The following is a 23,176-nucleotide window of genomic DNA, read 5'->3' as shown; positions in this document are numbered from 1 at the left end:
CATACCTGGTAAATTTTAGCCAAATTCGTTAAAACCTTTTTGAGTTATCGTGTTCACAAAAATCGGGATCCACACACACACACACACACACACACATACACACACACACACATACATACATCCGGACAATTGTTCAGGGTCTTATATAACATAGTCCCATATAGAAGAAAATTTGTTAAAAGGATTTTTAAAAATTTTGTAAATTAAACGACTACAAAGCTTCCTCACGAGGAAGCAAAAAGTTTCGGTGTTTTGTGGATAATTTTTCAGTTATTTTTAACTGATTCAGAAGCAAAAAGTCAGTCACTGCTGATTGTCAGATAATACCATGAATTTTAACTGATTCAATTTAAGAGAATATATTATTTATCATATTATAAATAATATACCAATAGATGTTAAACAGGTTCATAATAGATATTAAATAGTTTAAAGCATTTTTAACATATTTTATTTAGAAAAAGTGACATTGTCACATATAATTTCTTATAATCTTTGAATTTAAAAGATTGTGACGTAACACATGAGTTCACCCCCCCTCCCCCATGTCACACTAAGTCACAATTCTCAGACCCCCTCCCTCCCCCTAGCTGCGTGACGTATTATGTGTACGGACCCATATTTTAAGTTAAAGTTACAAAATTATGTGACATTCGCGCAGATTTTTTATTCCTAGCAACGTCAAGAAGTCTCATATCGAAATAAATTTTTGGTAATATAAACTAGAGGATATTGAAATCATTTTCACTCGATAATATGAAAACGGGCTTTCCTTCTAACGCTCTTCTAGCACCCAACGTTTCAATTATGGTTATTGAGACATTTAAATTAAATTTTTTAAAGGAGATATAATTAAAATTTGGTGTAATCGAATGGAAAATAATTAAATTTGTTAAAAAACTTCATTAGAGATTTAAAAAAAAATTAATTTACGAAGAATATTAATATTAGTATATTACATATTATAATATATATATATATATATATATATATATATATATATATATATATATATATATATATATATATATATATGATATTAATGTCAAAAGTATTGTTAAATTGTTCAAATTATTATTATTAAGGGCATGTGGGAAATATTCCTCCAAATATTGTTTTCCCGCGTGTCGTCTCACTCCTAAATAATTTGAGATATATCGTTTGGATTTATCAGGATAATTAAGAGAATTCGTGCTGATAAAGAATATTCTCGAATTTTGCAAGTATTTTTTAAAATAAGCATTGAAAAAGAAAGTTAAAAAGTTGCATTTTTGGCGAAAGTGACGGACAATATGGCGGCGAGCACACAGACAAACTACCCCACTTTCAATCGTTAATAAAATAAATTCCTCGCAAAATTATTGCAAAAACAGAAAAGGGCGCGCCTCAGTAAGTGAAATTCCTCTATCACCCCTCCAAATATGATCAATTTCTTTGATGATAGACCTCTGAGAATAGAAAACTTTCGTTCTATCCAAGAAGAACTTAATTTGCCTGCTTATAATTTTGTTAAACACGTCAGTTCTAGATGGCTTACCCTTCAAGATGCATCAAAACGTTTAATTGAACAATGGAAAGCAATTATGAAGTATTTTCTAGAATATATTCCTCTCCGACAAAATAACACACTTAAAAGCAAACAATATCAAGATATTGTCGAACTCATAAAAATGAAAAATATGAAGGCTCAAGTTCTATTTGTTTCTTCTAGTGTTAAAATTTTCAACCGCTTCACAGGAACTTTTCAGAAATCGGAACCTCTTATACACATTTTATATGATGAGCTAAAGCGACTGGGAAAAACTCCCATTGGAAAAATATGCAAACATGCATCCATAAAAAAATTTGGACTCGTCGAAAAAGTTCTTGAATCGGAAAATCTGCTTCTTGCTAAAGATATAAAACTGGATGATGAAGTAGAGGTCGAATTATCACAAGTAGGTTAAAATTTTTTAATAAATATTATATTTCAAGTAGAAAGTCTATTAATGCTTCTTTTCTGTTTTTTTAGTTGGATGAAACAATTCAGTTAGAAATCAAAATTCGACCCCAAAAGCATTTCGTTGTCGCCTGTAAACATATGCTACAAAAAAGCGCAATCAATAATGATGTAAAATATTGCCAGTGCTTACAAGCAGAGCAACGAAGGTTGTCATAGTATTAAACAGATATCGAAACTTGCTCGAGTCCTTCCATTGGACATAGACATTGATTTGCTTCAGGATGAATGGAAATTTCTTCAAGAAGAAAAGATAAGGTCATTAATGTTCGTACCGACAAATATTGGTCACAGTTTTTTGACTTAAAAACAGCTCTTTGTGAATTTAAGTATCCAACAGTAACACGTTTTATAAAAGTAGTCTTATCTTTAACCCATGGCAACGCTGAAGTAGAAAGGGGGGTCTCGCATTCTGCCAAATGGGTCAAATCATACCTAACAAATCAAAGTTGTCCCTCAGTTCTCCGATTTTTGTGAAACTTTGAGAAATTTTAAAGGAATATATGCAAATAAAAATTCCAAAAAAGATTTTCGAAAATTTAAAAAATTTGTGGTTGTTCAGGGTTTCCATTTTTTTTTTTTTTTGAAATTTTGAAAACGCAATATCTCAGAGACATGTGGATGGATTTTAATGATTTTTTTAGGGATTACTTATTATTTACAAACAATTAAAATGAAAAAAATTGCAAAAAAAATTTTTTTTGTTTTAAATAAAAAATTTAAAAAATATTGTTTAAACAAATTTTTTGTTTATAAGCGTATCTTTAATTTTATTCTTATAGCGATATTTTGATTCCTTAGGATTTCACGAGTATTTTGACATAAAGAAATCGATGGAGACTCTTAAACTTTCGGAGATATTGTATTTTTTGTCTTTGCGCGCAGGGCCAAAAAGCGCACTAAAGCAAAGGCTCTGTGTACAAGGTAACGGTCAAAATTACCTAATACTCGCGTAAATTTCAAACAAATTGAATTCTTTCTTTTTTAAATCAATTAGTAACATTTTATTAATAAATAAATAATAAATGAATAATATTTAAATAATAAATAATTAAATAAAAAATAAAACTCGTAAATTTCAATCGAATTGAATTCTTTCTTTTTTAAATCAATTAGTATATAATATTAGTATATAAAATAAACAAATTAATGTAAATTAAAAAACAGTTCCTAGCAGATTATTAGACTACTTTTTAACTACTCTGATTTGTTCAACAAGTCCTACATTAAATTAAAAAACCTGTTTTAATCATTAAAAAGTAGTTAAAATAAATCAGATAAATAGAAAAATAAAAAAGTAATATATGATGGAAAAGTAACATTTTATTCGTTTACATAAAGCGAAGACCTAGTTCGCGAATCGAATAATTCTTTATATGAAGAGTGCGCATGCGTAGACTCGACTTGGATAACTTCGCACATTAAAGTGCAAACCACTAAGCTGACTACTTTCTGGGAAAGACGGACAGGGGTGCTTCCTCATAAGGAAGCTTTGCATTCGTGACGATTTTCAATTTTTCAAAAGAAGGTTATATGGACTCATTTTCATCTCTAACATATGTATATTCAATTCTGAGCAAATGTCCAGATGTATGTGTGTATGTGTGTGTGTGTGTATGTCACAAAAATTGTGTACAAATTATCTCAAACAAATTTTGATGAAATTTTGCAGGTTTATTGCAGTCATTAATACCTAAAATCTAACACAAGGATTTTCAAAAATATCTAAAAAAAAAATTTTTTATACAATTTTTTTAAAATTCAAAAAATTTTTTTTTTGTATTTTTGTAAATAATTTTTTTATCTGTTAATATTTTAATTAATTATTCTCAAAATTACATTCCTGACAAGAAAACGAATCGATTGATGTATACAAAGTATATTTTTTATCAAAATTTATAAAATTAATAGAAATTTTTCTTTTTCACAAAAAATTCAAATTTTGTATTTTTTCATAATTTATTTAATATTAATATTTTTAAATGATTATTCTATCATAAAAAAAGAAGCTATTTGCATATGAAATAGAGGTGTGTATTTAATCGAACCGAACATTAATCGACTCGACAACAGAAAATTCGAATCATTTCGAATTGCAAAAGTTTGCAAACCGCAATATAATTACATTTAATTTATGAATATATCTTGCTGCATCAAAAAGAAATTTCCTTAAGAAGAATGTATGCTTTGATTGTTATGCTTTTGAAAAATCATAATTTGGTTTTCATTTTTCATTTAAAAATTTTTTGATATAACAAAGGTTTTTTACAAGAAAAAATTACTAGAATCTATAAATCATTTATTTATGATAATGTTTGATTAAAATTAGAATAAAGTTTTAAACATAAAAAAACATTGTTATAAAAATAAATTAATATAAATTTTTTATTTTTAAACAAAATTGATAAATGTTTGTATGAATGTGTGTGTATGTTCCCGATTTTATGGGATAAATTTAATTTTATACATATGTTTAGATGGAGTTTGCTAGAATTTTATAAGTGAATTACGTCACGAATTTATATTTTATATGTTGAGGAAGCTAAATGGTCATGAAATGAACAACTTGTTAAATCAGCATTCGTTCGAGCTCCCTCTATGTTTGTAACAAGTGATAATTGTAGAACTAGGTGTTTTTAATAGTCTTTTCGTAGTTAAAAAGAAATTATAAATTTAAACCTAAGGGAAAAATTAAAAAGAAACGCAAAGAAACTTATTTACATTTACTTAAACCTAAAAAAACAGAAAACTCAAATTAAACAAACAAACCTTAAACCACAAAAATTACACTGAAAAACATGCAATAAAACCTGAAACTATGAAAAAGACTATTAAAAAGACCTAGTTCTACAATTATCACTTGCTACAAACATTGAGGGTGCTCGAACGAATGCTGATTTAGAAATGAGACTATTAGAATCCCCTCTTTGACAAATTCACTTTTCCAGACGCGCAGTCGCGTTACGAGACTGAACGAAGTTATCCGAGTCGAGTCTACGCATGCGCGCTCTTCATATAAAGAATTACTCGATTCGCGAACTAGGTCTTCGCTTTATGTAAACGAATAAAATGTTACTTTTCCATTATATATTACTTTTTTATTTATCTGATTTAATTAAATTCTTTTTGATAATTAAAACAGGTTTTTTAATTTAATGTAGGACTTGTTGAACAAATCAGAGTAGTTAAAAAGTAGTCAAATAATCTACTAGGAACTGTTTTTTAATTTACATTAATTTGTTTATTTTATTTTACGCAGACAAATTATTTGTTTATTTATTAATAACTTATTATTTATTTATTCATAAAATATTACTAATTGATTTAAAAAAGATTGAATTCAATTCGATTGAAATTTACGAGTTTTATTTTTTATTTAATTATTTATTGTTTAAATATTATTCATTTATTATTTATTTATTAATAAAATGTTACTAATTGATTTAAAAAAGAAAGAATTCAATTCGTTTGAAATTTACGCGAGTATTAGGTAATTTTGACCATTACCTTGTACACAGAGCCTTTGCTTCAGTGCGCTTTTTGGCCCTGCGCGCAAAGGCAAAAAATACAATATCTCCGAAAGTTTAAGAGTCTCCATCGATTTCTTTATGTCAAAATACTCGTGAAATCCTAAGGAATCAAAATATCGCTATTAGAAAAAAATTAAATATACGCTTATAAACAAAAAATTTGTTTAAACAATATTTTTTAAATTTTTTATTTAAAACAAAAAAAAATTTTTTTGTAATTTTTTTCATTTTAATTGTTTGTAAATAATAAGTTATCCCTGAAAAAATCATTAAAATCCATCCATATGTCTCTAAGATATTGCGTTTTCAAAATTTCAAAAAAAAATTTGAAAACCCTGAACAACCACAAATTTTCAAAATTTTCGAAAATCTTTTTTGGGATTTTTATTCGCATGTATTCCCCTACAATTTCTCAAAGTTTCACAAAAATCGGAGAACTGAGGGACAACTTTGATTTGTTAGGTATGATTTGACCCAAAATATCTTACCGAAGAAAAAGCGTCAATGAACGAACGAACATTGAATGCAGCAATGACTGTAAAAAGCGGTTTAAAAAGATATTCAAACAAACCGGAGCTGATCTCACCGAGCAAAAATCTTTTGAGTCTTGCGAGAAATGCATGTGCCAGCTGTAGGCGATACCTTGAAGGAGAAAGGAAGAAATTAGAAGACAGAGTTCAAAAAAAGAAAGATGATGCATCAAAGAAAGCAGAAGAAGAAGAAAATATGAAGCGAATGACAGTGGAAAAGAATAGAATAACATCGGAAGAAAATATCGTAAAGGAATTTAAAAAAAATGAAGAGTCAAAGAGGAAAATAGAAAATAGATTTTTTAAAGAAGCAAACATAAAGCTAAAGGCAGCTATACAGAAGAAAGACATTGTAGAAGTGGAAATAGTTAAAACTTTGTTGGATGGAGTGAAGCAAGCGCAAAAAGAAGCAGATAGCCAAAGAAAAGAAGCCGACACGGTAGAAAAAGAAAACTTAATTAATAATTGAATTTTTCACGAAATAAATTTTCTGTGTATCTTTCTTGTTCTATTTAATGTTAAAAAAATTCCAAAAATGTTTAATTTACAGTTCATAAGTAAAATTTTATCATAAAAGCATAAAAAATGTTACTTTAATTTTAAGAAGATTTTTTAAACTAATAAAAATATGCTAATTGAGATTCATGTGATTATTTAAACTATATCATTATATTTTACGATTTAAAGTCGACACATTCAATAAAATCAATAAAAAAAAAAATTGGACAAGTGCGAGTTGTACTCGCACTGCAATGGCGGGTTCCGTACAGAAATATATTAAAACAATACTTGAAACATTTATCGGTAATTGGTAGAATTAAAATAAAAAAAAATATATTAAAATTATTTGATAAAAAAATAACTAAAAAAAATTAAAGTATTGTATATCTAATATTGTAAACAATAATAAGTAGAGGAACTAATTTTGAAAATTTTGTTCCTCTACTTATTATTGTTTACAATTTTACATATACAACACTTTAATTTTTTTTAGTTATTTTTTTATCAAATAATTTTAATATATTTTTTTTTATTTTAATTCTACCAATTACCGATAAATGTTTCAAGTATTGTTTTAATATATTTCTGTACGGAACCCGCCATTGCAGTGCGAGTACAACTCGCACTTGTCCAATTTTTTTTTATTTTTAGTTAAGAAATTAAAGGGATAAAACAATCTCTCATTTATTCTCTTGAAATTTCGCTCGTCCTTAAAATATTTAATGCCACGTGTTATAACTAAATAAAAAAAAAAATTTTTGAAAAAAAAAATTAAAAAAAATTTTTTTTTTAAAAGTTTCTTAAATAAATTTTTTGTCGTCAGACTGTAATAATACATTAGTGTACCAATTTTCAGCTAATTAGGTCAAATAATGTAAAAGTTAAAAAAAAAAATTTTTTCAAAAATTTTTTAGTTTTTCCTTGACAACGCTATGAACATTATTACATATCAAGTTCTCTATATTTTTCCTGTAATATTCGAGTGAAAATACACCAGCATGCAAAATTTCAGCTCTCCATGTCGAATAGTTTAGAATGGTAGAATGATGGGAATGGTCACTTTTTATGCATTTTTGGCCAAAAATCTTGTTATTTACGAGTGAAAATACATATCTGGACCAAATTTGAGCTCTTTAGGTCAAATAGTTTAGCCGCTAGGGGGGGGGACACGATTTGGCTACGGACACAAGAGTCTCACCAGTCACCAATAGGGTTCCGCCGATACACCGTAGGTGTACGGAACCCTAATAACAAATTTTGGTACGTAAATTGGTCACTATTTTTTGGTTTTTGGTATGTAAAGTACGTAATTTTCAATACCAAAGGCAGTTCGAGGCCTGCGAATGTTTAAACAATTTTTTCAATAATTATTTATCAAAATTTTGCAAAATTCCGAGAAGGGCGTGGGTCCCAAAGCGCTACTCTATATTTTCTAAAAAATCCCGACTCATAATATTTTTTTCTTTTTAAATGAGACGTCGGTCACGAAACCATTTTTTCTCCCACCTGCCCTTAGTAAAAGCAATTTTAATAACTAATTAATAAATAATAAATGAAAAAATAAGCAAATTCGATAAATAATAAAATAATTTAATTTATTTAGATATGATCCCAAGGAAAACAAATGGTCGAAAGTGTCGCCAATGACGACACGAAGACTTGGTGTCGCGGTCGCTGTATTGGGTGGTTATTTGTACGCGATCGGCGGTTCGGACGGTCAATCGCCATTAAACACTGTGGAGAGATATGATCCGAGACAAAATAAATGGTCACCCGTTCCTTCTATGTCCACGAGGCGAAAACATCTTGGCTGTGCTGTATTTAATAATTTAATTTACGCCGTTGGCGGACGAGACGATTGTATGGAACTTTCTAGCGCTGAGCGCTACAATCCTCACACCAATTCCTGGAGTCCAATTGTTGCCATGACTTCAAGAAGAAGTGGGGTATGTTGATCAAAAGTTTTTCTTGAACTAAGATAAGAAACTAATTTGAAAATTTTCAAAATCTAATTCAAAGAAAATTAATAACTGTCATGGAGAAAAATTTATTTATTTTTTTATTATTGTCAATTTTTCTTTCCCATAGGAAGCTTTATTTTTAGAAATTTTCAAGTGTGGTGGATATATTTCGACATAAGGAACAATTGTCCGGATGTGTGTGTGTGTCACCGTTTTTTGTGGACAAATTTTCTCTTGCACGTTTTGATAGATTTTGCTAATATAGGATTTTTTAGGTGTATTACGGTCACCAATATCTAAAATCAGATACAAGGATTCACAAAAATATCCAAACATTTTTTTTCATCAATTTTTTAATTTTTGAAAAAATCGTTTTTTCTGTATCCCCTAGCCGAAAGTACGGTCTTTCCGTTTTAATTTACTTCCGGAAATAGCGACTTTTGTGGCCAGCTCGACTGAGCCAACGCGATCTCTGATTGGTTACAAGATTCTCGACACACGTAAACTGTAGCATAGCAACCACACAGACACGTTCATTAAAGAGCTTGTGTTTTGACGTGAACTGAACATAACCTCAAAACTCAATCACATTGTAAAAAGTCTTAAGGAAATTTTCCTAAAGTTAGTAATTTTATTTTACAAAATCCTTGGCAAAAAAACTTCATTTAATGCGTCAAAAATACAGAATTTAAACTGAAAAATACGAAATCTTGTAATTTTGCCATATTAAATATGGCGATTGTCAAATCTCCGGCGTATTTAACACTTATACTGTAGGTAATAATAATACCCACTTTTGATGTAGCGAAATGACAAGTGACGGTGAAAATACAGCAGATGGGAAAATTCCCAAAGACATGTCAGTTATCCAAAATATGGAACTTTTTTTTCCTAGAGACAAAGGAATATTGCCGTTTTTAACATGGCACAATCACAAGTTTATACCAAAATACATAAGATAAATACAGTGCATGTAATTGAAATAACCAAAGTAGTGCATGAAATTTATTATTTTCTATTATTGTTTTTTAATTATGTAAAAATATTGTAATTTAAATACGAAGAATTAGGCTGGAGTCCCATGGTAGCGTTTTGCGTTGCGTTTTGTAACTAGGCAATGAATGCAAATAGAGCAAACCTATATCTGTATCTTTCTCACACTCATGGCCTAGTTACAAAACGCAACGCAAAACGCTGTCATGGGACTCCAGCCTTATCATGTTAAAAATTTTGATTGAGATTTGAACGATATTTCACAGATGTCACTTGATCGGTAAAGTAGGTAACTAGGGGAAGTGCGCCGGTTGTGGGCACCCCTACGTAAACTTCGACGGCAAGCAGACTTTACTGAACTAAGTATTGCAAGTCGTGTTCGTTGACAATACGGACTTTTCGTATTGATAACGAAACAAATATATGCATTTGTGTAATAGCTGTGAGCATAATAAAGAAAATTTGCATTAAATAAATAAAAAAGTAATTTTGTATTGTTTTCGAAGAGCAACATATGGGTGTAGATTCGTTCAGAAAAAAAGGGTTTAATTTTTTTTTTGCAGTGTTGTCATTATATTTTGTGATTTACCTTCGTGTTTAACCAAAATCCTGCATCACAAAATGTGTTGGTCTTTTTAAAAAATGACTGTCATTCCCGGTTGTGGGCACCTTTATGTTAAGGAGGCTCTACCATCTGACAATGATGAGGACTACTGTCTCATCTATCTAAACTTTCTGCCAAGGAAAGTGACAGCCGCAAACTCCATTAAATGCGATGAATATAGTCGTTCAGTGCATTAGAAGTGCGTTATGGTATGCGTACTAGCTACTTCACATGCAAGCATTATGCTTTTGTTAGCGATGAGCATAGTGTGAAAACGTGTCATCATTTTTGTTCTTTATCCCGGCAAATTCTCTTAAAATAAAGAAACTTTCATTTCTTCTTTATTTGTGTTGGTTTCCTTTAATATTTTTCCATTTTTAGCGGATTTTTCAAGGGTGCCCACAACCGGGTACAAAATTTTTTTTGTCAAAAAATTCCCATTTCACTAAATTTCTAATAAAACTTTTTTATTTAAAGGAATCAATTTAATTCCTTCACTGACAGTCACCTTAGACCTCTAGCTTTAAATTCGTACACATATATTTGAATAATATGCACATGGACAAATGTTATGAGGCAAAAACAAAAGGGTGCCCACAACCGGAACACTTCCCTTACTCTTAATTGATAAATATTTCGATGATTGTAAAATAGGAACAGTGCCGCTCAATAACATTTGCCCACCCTACAGCGATTAAACACTTTATAGAAAGTTTTATATTTTGTTTATTATTAAAGATAAAAAGCTCAAGAAGGTCTCCTTTTAAAGCTCTTTTCCTGAGCTTTAACACTGTACAAAACAAAAATTAATTTAATAAATAGTGAAAATTAACGATCACTCCGAGTCAAGGAAAATAAAAATAAAAGAAATTCAATTCTTTTTACGTTTCGGCAGCACAGCTGCCGAAAATTAATTTTTATCCCACATGCACAAAAACGGCGCTTTCTGATAGCAGCCGACAGGGAGGAAAGTCATTCATTTCTTCGACCGTATGAAAATGGCGGCCGTGTTCTCCCAAGGGCAAGAAAATTAGCTGTTCACATGTATTTTTCTTGCCCAAGGGAGAAATCGGCCGCCATTTTCATACAAATCGAACAAGTGAATGACTTTTACTCCCTGTCGTCTGCTATCTGAAATCGCCGCTTTTGTGCATTAGGAATAAAAAATATCGTAAGTAACACGAGAATAAAGGCAGCCAATTTCTTTACAATGATTTTTGTGACACTCGTTCCGGTCTCGACCTCCACTCGTGTCACAAAAATCACCGTAAAGAAATGGCTGCCTTTCTCCTCTTGTTGCTTAATATACTATTGTTAATGTTTAAAAAATGTTATTGCAACATAAAATTTTTCAATTTTTTTTGGTTTTTTTAAAGCGATACAGTTTTTTAGGAAATCATCGCATGTAAATCACACTTATATCATTTTAAAGCTAGTTTTATCACCTATAAACGTATTTAAAAAATTTTTTTTTTGATAATTTGTAAGAATAATATGATCATTTGTTTAAATAATTAGCCGTTTTTTTCAATTGTTGATTACTCAAAAACAATTCGTTTAAAAAAAATTTTTCAAAAACATAAATTGTTCATTTTTTCATGTAGAATCAGAAAAAAAAATTTTTTTGGCATTTTTTATATTTTTAAGTTTTAATCATAGAAATTCGCAACTTTTACTCACCACAACAAACAAATAAATTTATTGTCGTATTTATGTAATTATTTTCAATAATTTTAACTCAGCAATCATTTAAATCACTTTCCCAGTTAAAAAAAAAGTATTGGAAGAGAGCGAATAGCATTGGCGGTGAGTTTCTGCCAATACGTTTTCGCGTGAAAACCGTATTGGGGGCATTCTTCCAATCCTGCTTTTTCACCGTCAATACTGTCCTCTTGAATCTTTCGATTTCACGTTCATTGACTCGACTTGAGTGTGTACTGTTGATCTATTACCACATGATTTAGTGAGCTTTTGACGTTCGCACTAGGGGCGCTGTGAGTATAAGGCATAGCGCTTATCTAGAAAATACCCTAAATCATATGGTAATAGACCAACAGTTTGTCACATTTCATTTATTTACATTTTAACAAAATTTTATATTACTTCCTCATAGAGGAAGTATTGTAATACCAAAATTTTTTTAGTTCGATTTTTTGACATATCTTTATGTTATTTGACCTCAGGAGTTTAAAAATGACATTTTTAAAAAATGTCATTCCGTATGTGTGTGTGTGTATGTGTGTGTAAACATCACATTTTCATAAATATCTCGAAATCATTAAGAGCTTTTGGGTTGAATTTTTTTTTAAATTGTAGATCTCACCTGCGGACATAAAGTGAGAGTACTTTTTGATATATTAATAAAGTTTAACTAATTTTTTTTTTTATTTTTAATTTTGCAAAAAAACGTTTTTTGCCCATAACTTTAAAAAAATGTTAGGACACCTATAAATGTTTTTTCATAATTTTGTAGAGTTTTTTAGACGCATCTTTTGAGCCCTAATTAAACATTTTTCGTCCATATTAACTAGAGTTATTAAACTTTTAAAAATCAAAAATTTTGGAAAATAAGACTTTTTTGAAAATTTTCTGGAAAAACGTAGAAGTAACTTTAAAATTATCGTTATCAACTTGTAGAGCATTATAAAACGCTTCGATTGACCTATTTTTGAACCTAATTCGATAATAAATTTCGAAATTATTGGTATTTTAAAAACCAAAAATTGTGAAAAATGACATTTTCTCAACTTTTTTGTTTAAAAATTTTTATTTAACTATTAAATTATTGTAACTATCTTGTAGGGTACTTAAAAATACATTGATTGACTCAAAATTCAATCAAATCAAAAATTTTGGAAAAGAAAACTTTTTTGAAAATTTTGTTGAAAAACGTAGAAGTAACTTTAAAATTATCATTATCAACTTGTAGAGCATTAAAAAACGCTTCGATTGACCTATTTTTGAACCTAATTCGATAATAAATTTCGAAATTATTGGTATTTTAAAACCAAAAATTGTGGAAAATGACATTTTCTCAACTTTTTTGAGTGAAAATTTTTGTTTAACTATTAAATTATTATAACTATCTTGTAGGGTATTTAAAAATACATTGATTGACTCAAAATTCAATCACTTTTAACCATATTTATAAAAAGTTATTCATATATTTCTATTATTTTTATCTCCATGAGGAAGTAAAGTGTTCATGAAATGAGCAACAAAATTATATATCACATCATGCAGGCATTCCGACGATATAAATTGCGAATTATTTTCACAATGACATATGTTATCCTACTCAAAAAATAATAAAATGCGTATTTTTTTAAATTTTGAATAGGATTTTGTTTGCACTTTTTACAAATTTTTTAAGATTTTAGCAAAAAAATTAATTTTTTGTATTATCTTCTATAAAATTGCATAATTTTAATATTTTTTGTTGCACTTGGGGCTCATTTTTTTCTTTTTTATACTCTTTTATGTAAAATTACGCAAAATAGAAAATAATAAAAAACAAGTGATACAAATTCAATTTAAAAAAAAATTTTCTTAAAAAGGACATCTTTTTTCTCTCTTTATTTTTAGGAATTACTGGTACTCATGTGTAGTATTTAACATAAAAATACTATTTTGTATTTTTTTTGCTTATCTATTAAGAGAAAAAATTAGTTTCAATTTTTTACTAAAAATTCTAAAATTTCGCAACTTTTCAGGTTTCTATACTTGTACTATCAACAATGTTTTACAAAAGGCAAGAAAAAATTCTTCTACTTATTTCTTTTATATTGGAATTCATAAATACAATTTTTATGTTATTTTTTTAAGTTCTTTAAAAAAATATTCTTTTTTAATAACATTACAATTTTATTGACAAAAATTTTAACCTTCATTCAAAAAATTTGAACGTCTTAATTAAACTAACAGGGATAAATAACATTTTCGAACATCATTATCATATAGATAATTAACATAATTTACGGACATCATGTCAATTATCAATATTCTTTACTATTGACCAGATTTTTCAAACTGATGTTAAAAATTAAAAAATAAGCGATGGTACGAGTATAGAAACCTGAAAAGTTGCGAAATTTTGGAATTTTTAGTAAAAAATTGAAACTAATTTTTTCTCTTAATAGATAAGCAAAAAAATACAAAATAGTATTTTTATGTTAAATACTACACATGAGTACCAGTAATTCCTAAAAATAAAGAGAGGAAAAAGATGTCCTTTTTAAGAAAATTTTTTTTTTAATTGAATTTGTATCACTTGTTTTTTATTATTTTTTATTTTGCTTAATTTTACATAAAAGAGTATAAAAAAGAAAAAAATGAGCCCCAAGAGCAACAAAAAATATGAAAATTATGCAATTTTATAGAAGAAATTACAAAAAATTAATTTTTTTGCTAAAATCTTAAAAAATTCGTAAAAAGTGCAAACAGAATCCTATTCAAAATTTAAAAGAATACGAATTTTATTATTTTTTGAGTAGGATAACATATGCCATTGCGAAAATAATTCGCAATTTATATCGTCGGAATGCCTGCATGATGTGATATGGATCCTTTCATAATAATTTTGCCGTAAAAGTACAAAAATCTAAAAATTCATACAGTGTTGAACTTTAACTTTAAATAACTCTTAAAGGAGATAATTTATCAAAAAATCATAAAAAAAACCTTTTTTTAGAGCGTTTAACGAAATTTCCTGCTTTGTCCAAATTTTTCACGGTTTATCTTTTTTTATCAAATTTAAATTTATTTGATTTTATCCATAAATAAATCTACAAATAGCTATAAAAATTTACTTATTTCATGAAAATAATGTTTCTTAAGTTCATATAAATACAGATTATATTACTAGCTGTCGTACCCGTATTCGACAGGTTTTTGTTTCTATACTAATACATTTAACAGAGTATCTACCAAACGGGAAAAACTGGGAAAAAGTCGGGAATATGCCAAACCGAGAATTTTCCTATCAAATTAAGAAAAATTTTCATTATATTAATTCGCTTTTAAAAAATTCCTTTTTACAAAAATTTTATTGATGTATAATATTTATGAAAACAGACCCGAGTCAAAATTTAAGCCCTACTTTCAACCTAAAATATAGGTCTTATGTTATATTTTAGCAATCGTAACGTAGGGTCTACTTGCGATACAATTAGTTCAAATTAGACTATTATAACTCCAAAAACTGGGTGGAAATTTTTGATAAATTTTTAATACATTAAATTAAAGTACTACAAAATTGACAAATATTGTTCTCTGCTTTTGAATTGGTTAAAAATAACTAATTTGATAATAAAAAGTCAACCACTAATTCAAATAGTAATATTTGTCTACTGAAATAGCTAATGGTAACTACACTGAAAAAAAACTTTATGGTATTATTAACTATAAACCCAGGGTTAATCTTAACCTAGTAAAGTTAATTAGGATTCCCAGCAAATTCAACAAGTTTCCCTGATCAATTCCATAAATTCAAACTTTGTAAAAGTAACTCTGCATTCCCTGGTCAAATCAACTAGGATAATTAGTTATTTTGAAAATTTTCTGAACTGCGCATGCGTCTATTTATTGTTTGACAGTATTCAGGTCTGTCTTTTGTGATTCATGATTATTATTTCGTAAAACGATTTTTATATTCGCACGGAGAAAAATGGAAAAATGATTTATGCAGTCAGTGTAGTACTCCTTTATAGAATAATATGTGACAGGTACACACTATAGTATTAGAAGTTTCATAGAGAAATTACTTTCTCATGTAATTGTTAAAAGAACGCGGCAGTGTACAAAACACAAATCAATAATAGAAGCGAATATTGAACAAATAGTACTCAGTCCAGTTCTTTCGAAAAATGAACGCCGTGCACATAAAGTAGATACCTACTCGAAAACCACAAGTAATTCTCTCTCTCTCTCACACTAATGGTCGTTCACTTATCTTACCGTTTCACTTACTCTTACTACTCTCAACTATTATGCAGTGCAGTTAAGTTCATTAAATTATTAAATATTGCTGTGAGAATAATTAATTATACATTTCATTCAAGGTCAATTCACTATTTTGTACACGAAAAAAAAGAATAATCAAATTTACCATGAGGACTGTCAAACTTAAAAAAGGTTTCAAGGTTATTAAGAAAAAATTAATGTTTTTTATTTATTTATTATTAAATTCTAATAACCGTATCAAATTTAAACTAGTTGACAATATTATTTATTCAATATTATGAATATTGTTGACATCCATACTTACATTAATTACAAAGTAAAATCCACGCATGATCTAATTTATTTCATTGGTAAGGGATGTTTCTTAAATAGGAAATTTCCCCCATCGATTGCGTAGCCGAGAAGCTTAATGTAAAAGCGTGCGATTTATAATTATATGCGTATATTTAGTTGTATGGTTAGATAGGTGTTCAATCCCGTATGATTGTAAGATTTTCCGATGCATTTAGTTGTTAATTGTAAGTATGAAGATGTGGGAAGAATAAAACTTGTGAATTAATGAATATGAATATATAAAGAGTGCATTTAACATATTTTTCTTTTTTTTTAATGATTGGTTATTGTTTTTTTTTATATAAAATTGACGAAGTGAATAAAAGGAAACACTCGTTTCGCGTCGCGTCGGCCAGTTATTTTGACAGGTTCCGCGCCTGCGTTCCCTCATTGTGAAAATTTCGAAGTAGGGGACTGAGTCCAGTTTCTCTACTATGCACACTGCAGCGCGCCTTATAATCTTCGCCTGTGTTTCAATGCTCTTTACAGTGACATTTGGAACTAAGGCCCTCTATACACTATACGCAACACCCTAAGATGCTTGATGGAAATGAATTAATGTACACGGAAAAAATAAATTCTGTAAGAATTCCTGAATTTGTTCCATAATTGAGGATTTGTGCAAAGTTCCAGAAATTTTTAGAAATTCAATGTAAGTATATCTGAATCGTTCCGAACTAATTACGAAACGGTTTTTGTGAGACTTTCAAAATCAGCATTGTAAATAAATTCCTGGAGAAATACAGGACTGGTCTATAATATTATCGAAATTTTGTCGTAGAAATTATATTTCTTCTAAAATAGTATTTACAAGCGTCTAATCAAGGAGAACTCCAGTTTAAATTTCATAATAATTCCCGAACTTCATCGAAAGAAAAGATGTGCCGACCCCGTTTCTCACAAGCGCTGAATAAAAGTAAAGTCTAGTATATAAGAGACTTCCCAGGTCCCTACAACCAGCGTGCGATTCAATGCGTCGTGTATTTGCGTTTATTTGTGTATAAATTATGTGTGCATTAGAATATATGTAGGTAGCTATAAGTGTATTATGTATGTATGTGTGTGTGTATCCTCCTCAACCAATCACAGTTCGCCTTGCTTGACGAATGTCGATCAAGTATATACGTGTATACACAACTTCTTTTTTTATTTTCTTTGCTACGGAATTGTTCCGGAACTATTCTGTAGCCCTTATAAGAGCTTCTTCATATATGAAGCGACCCTCTGAATTTTTCCCGAACTCATCGGAAGTTCTACCGTCCAGACTATCTGAAATACTCAGCCGCTACATTTCGTAAAAACTATCACATAAATACCGAGTTCTTACCATATAATTCCTGAATATCTATTTTGAAAGTTCGACATATCTTCCAAATAACAGCTCTATAATAATTACCGACTTTTGCTCATATCCTCAATTTCGGAACGAATTCAGGAACTATTTCCGAATTATTTTTTTCCGTGTACTTTTACTGGACTGAGTCCAGTTTTTTCAATATTGACTCCCAGTTTTTCAAACTCTATTTTTCTCAGTGGCGTTAATCGTAGTTATTTTCTGTTCAAAAAATATATTTTCTGCGTATTTCACATTTGCCATTTTCATAGAGTAAATCGAAACAGATAATTAAAGTTAAGATATTATATATTTAATAATTTTAATCGTTCAAACTTTATAGCTAACCTAAAAAGCCTGAAATTTCACACAAGTGTAATCAAAATTTTTTAGTATTTTATTAACTGTGCTTAAGTGTTGTACCGTTATAATAATGCTTGCATTTTAATGTTATAATTTATTGTTTGTTATTTTTTTATTAATTACTAATGACACATAAATGTCATAAATAAATAAACGTAGACGAAGACGGGTCGACAGCTAGTACATTATATAATTGAGGGCGTGGAACGGATAACTGCCTGCTACGCATGGTTGAAAGGGACTATACCAGTCAGACAATAGTGAGCGCCTCTAGGAATCTCAATGATGTCTGACTGGCATAGTCCTTTTCGACCATGCGTTGTAGGCAGTTATCCGTTCCACGCCCTCAATTTTTAACAAAAGAGTTATTGTTGTAAAAATGTTATAAACAATTAGCCTGCATTTTTATACTGTATGAGGTATAAGGATAGTTTTTGACGTTCAAATTTTTTTAAACAAAATTTTTACCATTAAAAACTATCCTTATATCTCATACAGTATAAATGCAGGCTAATTGTTTATAACATTTTTACAACAATAGGGAGCGTTCATAAATAATGACACGTTTTTTTTTGGGGGGGGGGTCTCTACTAAACGTGACACAATGTATTTTTACATGTGAAATTGCGTGACAGGGGGGAGGGGGGTCTAAAATCCCGAAAAATTGCGTGACATTATTTATGAACGCTCCCATAGCTCTTTTTTTAAAAATTATGTAATATACGTTCTCGTAGTTGTTTTTCTGCGTAGAATCTTATGGCGCTATAAGTTTTTTATGAAAATCAATTTTTCTTCCTTTGTTTATAACAAATTGTTTGAAAAAATTTTTTTAAACAAAATTTTTAACGCCAAAAATTATTGTTAAACTGTTAATAATAATAATATATATACGTATATAATTAATAAATGTATTAGGGGCGAGCAGTAAAGGTCATATCGTCTTTTAAAATACACTGTTATAGGCGTTGCTTAGTTTTCGTAACACACAAATACTCGTAGCGTAAACTTCAAAAATTTTTATAAAAAACATCAAAAAGCACTTCTTTAAAAATTTAACCACTTATTAAGGAAGGTTCAAATTTTGAGAAACTAATTTTTCTAGGAAATTCCATGATGTTCCTAGCATGTTTTTTTAACAATAAAAAATTATTGTTAAAACAAATTACACTGGTTTACAGTGAAATTGTCAATCGAACAAAACAATTTTTTTTCGAATAGTAGGTGTTTTTTGAGTAAGAAAATCATAGTTTTAATTTTTTTCCCTCGTGCAGTTTTTCTGTAGCTTCAAATTTTGCATTTTCGAGGTGCGACGCCACTTAAACTTACATGTAGGAAAATTAGCTTGTCAAAATATAATAAATGAGGTATCATTGGAAAGGTTATTAAATTACCTTTCGATACATAGGTCACAGAATAAAGTTCAACAGAAAACGAGAGAGTTACAGTCGATTAAAGATGAAATTTCATGACAATTTTGATGATTTTTAGACATTTGAGTAACTTCTACTATTTTTTTCTACATCAAACAGGAAAGAATGTTTAGGTTTTAATTTTTTTATTGATGGACTATATCATTACACAAATTTTGAGCCCTTGTGGACCTCGATTGGATTAAAAATGACAATTCTACACTAAATTTAGTGCACGAAACTACATTCTTCATTTTTAGTATCCCTTAAACATTTGCAGCAAAAATTGAAGTAATAAAATTTGGTTAAGTGCTAAAGTTACTAAAATCACTAATAAAGGATTTCTGAAATCGTAGATTTCGAATCCAATGTTAGTTTTCTAAATTTCAAAATGGCGGATCCAATATCGCCCACAAGTTTTTAAAAATCGATTGAATTCGTCTTGAATTCGTTACTCGGGGGTTTTCGGGGTCGCTGATTACGAATCTGATGTCGGATTTCGAAAATTGAAAAGGATGGATTCATAATGGTGAACGAGTTTTTTAAAATCCATCGAATTTGCACCTATTGGATCCGCCATTTTTAATTTTTAAAATCTGACATCAGATTCGTAATCAGCGACCCCGAAAACCCCCGAGTAACGAATTCAAGACGAATTCAATCGATTTTTAAAAACTTGTGGGCGATATTGGATCCGCCATTTTGAAATTTAGAAAACTAACATTGGATTCGAAATCTACGATTTCAGAAATCCTTTATTAGTGATTTTAGTAACTTTAGCACTTAACCAAATTTTATTACTTCAATTTTTGCTGCAAATGTTTAAGGGATACTAAAAATGAAGAATGTAGTTTCGTGCACTAAATTTAGTGTAGAATTGTCATTTTTAATCCAATCGAGGTCCACAAGGGCTCAAAATTTGTGTAATGATATAGTCCATCAATAAAAAAATTAAAACCTAAACATTCTTTCCTGTTTGATGTAGAAAAAAATAGTAGAAGTTACTCAAATGTCTAAAAATCATCAAAATTGTCATGAAATTTCATCTTTAATCGACTGTAACTCTCTCGTTTTCTGTTGAACTTTATTCTGTGACCTATGTATCGAAAGGTAATTTAATAACCTTTCCATTGATACCTCATTTATTATATTTTGATAAGCTAATTTTCCTACAGGTAAGTTTAAGTGGCGTCGCACCTCGAAAATGCAAAATTTGAAGCTACAGAAAAACTGCACGAGGGAAAAAAATTAAAACTATGATTTTCTTACTTAAAAAACACCTACTATTCGAAAAAAAATTGTTTTGTTCGATTGGCAAAAAAAAGTTTTTAATTTGTAAACCTGTGTTATTAAATTAATATTAATATTATAAAAAATTGACATTTTCTCTATAATTTTCAATAAATGAGTTTTTCTTGTAGAATCAATAGTTTTCGAAATAAAAATTCTCGAAAAAAGTAATTTTTTTCAAATTCCGAATTTTAAAATGTAGGGGAAGTAGGTGCAGTTGTTACAATTTTGATAAAAACAGTTACTGTGATTAGAGTTTAACTCCAATTTGTTTCGTCAAACGATTAAATCAAAGGTATATTATCTAGTTTAAAAAGGCCATAATTGATTTAGCTCTATATCTATTATTTAATTAACTAGAATCATTTGAGTGACAGCGTGTAAATTGTAACAACTGCACCAAGTGAATGTCGGTTGTTACAATACTAAAAATCATCTATAAAATTTCTAAATTGAAGACAAATAATTTTTTATAACCATTTTTATTAATTATTTATTTATATTTACAGTCAACTCTATGAATAGTGCCGCAAAATTGCACAGCGTTTACGACTTTTCTTGGAACTGTAGTACCCCCACTGTTTGTATATTTCTCTCTTAAGGGAAACTCGAAATTCAGAAGCCGTGCTGAGTCGCTAAAGTGGGGATAGAGCTCGAGCGAGAAAGAGGAGAAGTGGCACTATTGATAGCGGCACTATTCGTAGAGTTGACTGCATATATTATTTATATCTTGCAAAAAAATGTTTTTTTGAAAAACTGTTTGGCACAGTTGTTTAGTACCCCAAGTACTACAAAATTACAGAGTTTAAAAAAAATCGGTGATCCACCATTTGGTTTTCCTATGGAACTGCCCTATTTTATTATTAATCATTAATCATAATGAGGAAGCAAAATGGTCATGAAATGAACAACTTGTTTCTTTTGTGTTATTTCTTACAGGTCGGATTAGCGGTAGTGAATGGTCAACTTTATGCAGTTGGCGGTTTCGATGGTACAGCATATTTGAAAACAATTGAAGTATACGATCCAGAGCAAAATCAGTGGAGACTGTGTGGCTGCATGAATTATAGGAGACTCGGAGGTGGTGTAGGAGTGATGAGAGCACCACAAACTGAAAACTATATTTGGTAGCTCAGGCCCCCCTCTTCAGTCCACTCGGCTGAATCTCCAGTAACCCCGGTGACTCCAGTAACACCAGTTACACCCCCGGCACAAGTGTCAGCGCCAACTGTTACTACAAACACTAGAAAACGTTATCGTCGTTCAATGAGCATTATTTAAATCGCGATAACAATTTTCAAAGACTTTTTTTCTAACAGCTTCACATCATCCATTTCCCTTCTTCTTTCTTTTATTCTTCTTTATCATTCATTTTCATTTTTCTACAAAAAATTCCGTTTTCTCAGATTACTCTCTTTTCTACAGTATCTTTCTTCATGCTTTCTTTTTAATATAAAAGATAAAAGACTTTTTTGCACATAAATTTTAATAAGTTAAATTTATTAAATTAATCTTTTAAAAAATTAGTAATATGAATTAAATTTTTATTTAATTTTATAAAAATACGCTTTTTTTCGATACGCTTGGCAGGTTTTTCCATCGAATAAAACTTCGGAGAAAAACTTTTGTGATTTCACTTGAAAAAAATACAGAATGACGGACGAATAGAAAAAAATTATTTCAAAAGACTTGATGGCTAATAAAATTAGTCAAACTAATATGTACAGCTTCCATTTCGTCTAGGGACGAATTGACTTTTAATATTTAAGAGATATTATTTATCAAACAAAAAAATTTCAGGATATTTTTCCTATTTAAAATACTAAAAATTCATTAAATTTTTCCAAAAAAAATATTGGGATTGCATTAATAAAAATTATTTTGAGTAATTGAAACTTTCGCTTTCCATTTATTACAAAAAAAGCTAAATGCATTTCAACTTTTCAAGAAATCTTAATTTTTTTTCTTAAATTTCAACAATCCTCGTAATTAATAACTTCCAATAATTTAATATTGTAATTAAAAATCTATTAAATTAAAATTATAAACAAAAATGTTAATCGAATGAAAAAATAAATTTACAGAAAATATAACAAAATCAATTTGAATGAAATTTAAAAGAATGGAAAGCTGATAAAATTATGTAATTTAAACAAAACTTTGTGCAATTGCACAAAAATTGAAATTGACTTAAATATAAAAATGTTGTTTAAAACAAAGTTAAAAATACATAATTTACTAAGTAAAATAATACCACTTTTGTTAAGCATAAATATAAATTTCTATCAGCTAAGAAAAAATTTCTAAAGTGCAATAGTTATTACAATGTAATGTAAATGTGGAAATGTAAAGAATGAAATTATAGAAAA

General features: G+C 29.0%; 2 protein-coding genes across 5 annotated transcripts in view; both read left to right on the top strand.

Annotated features, from left to right (window-relative positions):
* LOC122499672 (kelch-like protein diablo) overlaps positions 1-22,856 on the top strand; it is a 98,075-nt gene extending 75,219 nt beyond the window's left edge. For 3 of the 4 annotated variants that reach the window (XM_043608147.1, XM_043608144.1, XM_043608145.1), the window contains 2 exons: positions 8,164-8,506; positions 21,747-22,856. In XM_043608147.1, the coding sequence (XP_043464082.1) occupies positions 8,164-8,506; positions 21,747-21,938 (535 nt within the window). In that variant the 3' untranslated portion in view covers positions 21,939-22,856. The remainder of the gene's footprint in view (positions 1-8,163; positions 8,507-21,746) is intronic. The other variant, XM_043608146.1, reaches the window with a different exon arrangement.
* On the top strand, positions 1,321-2,556 carry LOC122499674. Its single transcript, XM_043608148.1, has 2 exons — positions 1,321-1,937; positions 2,012-2,556. The coding sequence occupies exons 1-2, from the start codon at positions 1,422-1,424 to the stop codon at positions 2,156-2,158; spliced, it is 663 nt and encodes a 220-aa protein (XP_043464083.1). The 5' UTR covers positions 1,321-1,421; the 3' UTR covers positions 2,159-2,556.
* Positions 22,857-23,176: the final 320 nt, after the last annotated feature.

This window comes from Leptopilina heterotoma, unplaced genomic scaffold (assembly GCF_015476425.1).
Source record: "Leptopilina heterotoma isolate Lh14 unplaced genomic scaffold, ASM1547642v1 Lhet_171, whole genome shotgun sequence".
NCBI lineage: Eukaryota > Metazoa > Arthropoda > Insecta > Hymenoptera > Figitidae > Leptopilina > Leptopilina heterotoma.
The sequence above is the reverse complement of the archived record's forward strand: the minus strand, read 5'-3'. Positions and strand labels throughout refer to the sequence as shown.

Coding starts and splice junctions, on each gene's coding strand:
- LOC122499674 (XM_043608148.1), top strand. CDS start 1,422: ATGATCAATTTCTTTGATGATAGACCTCTGAGAATAGAAAACTTTCGT. Junction 1,938..2,011: donor TAGAGGTCGAATTATCACAA/GTAGGTTAAAAT, acceptor CTGTTTTTTTAG/TTGGATGAAACAATTCAGTT.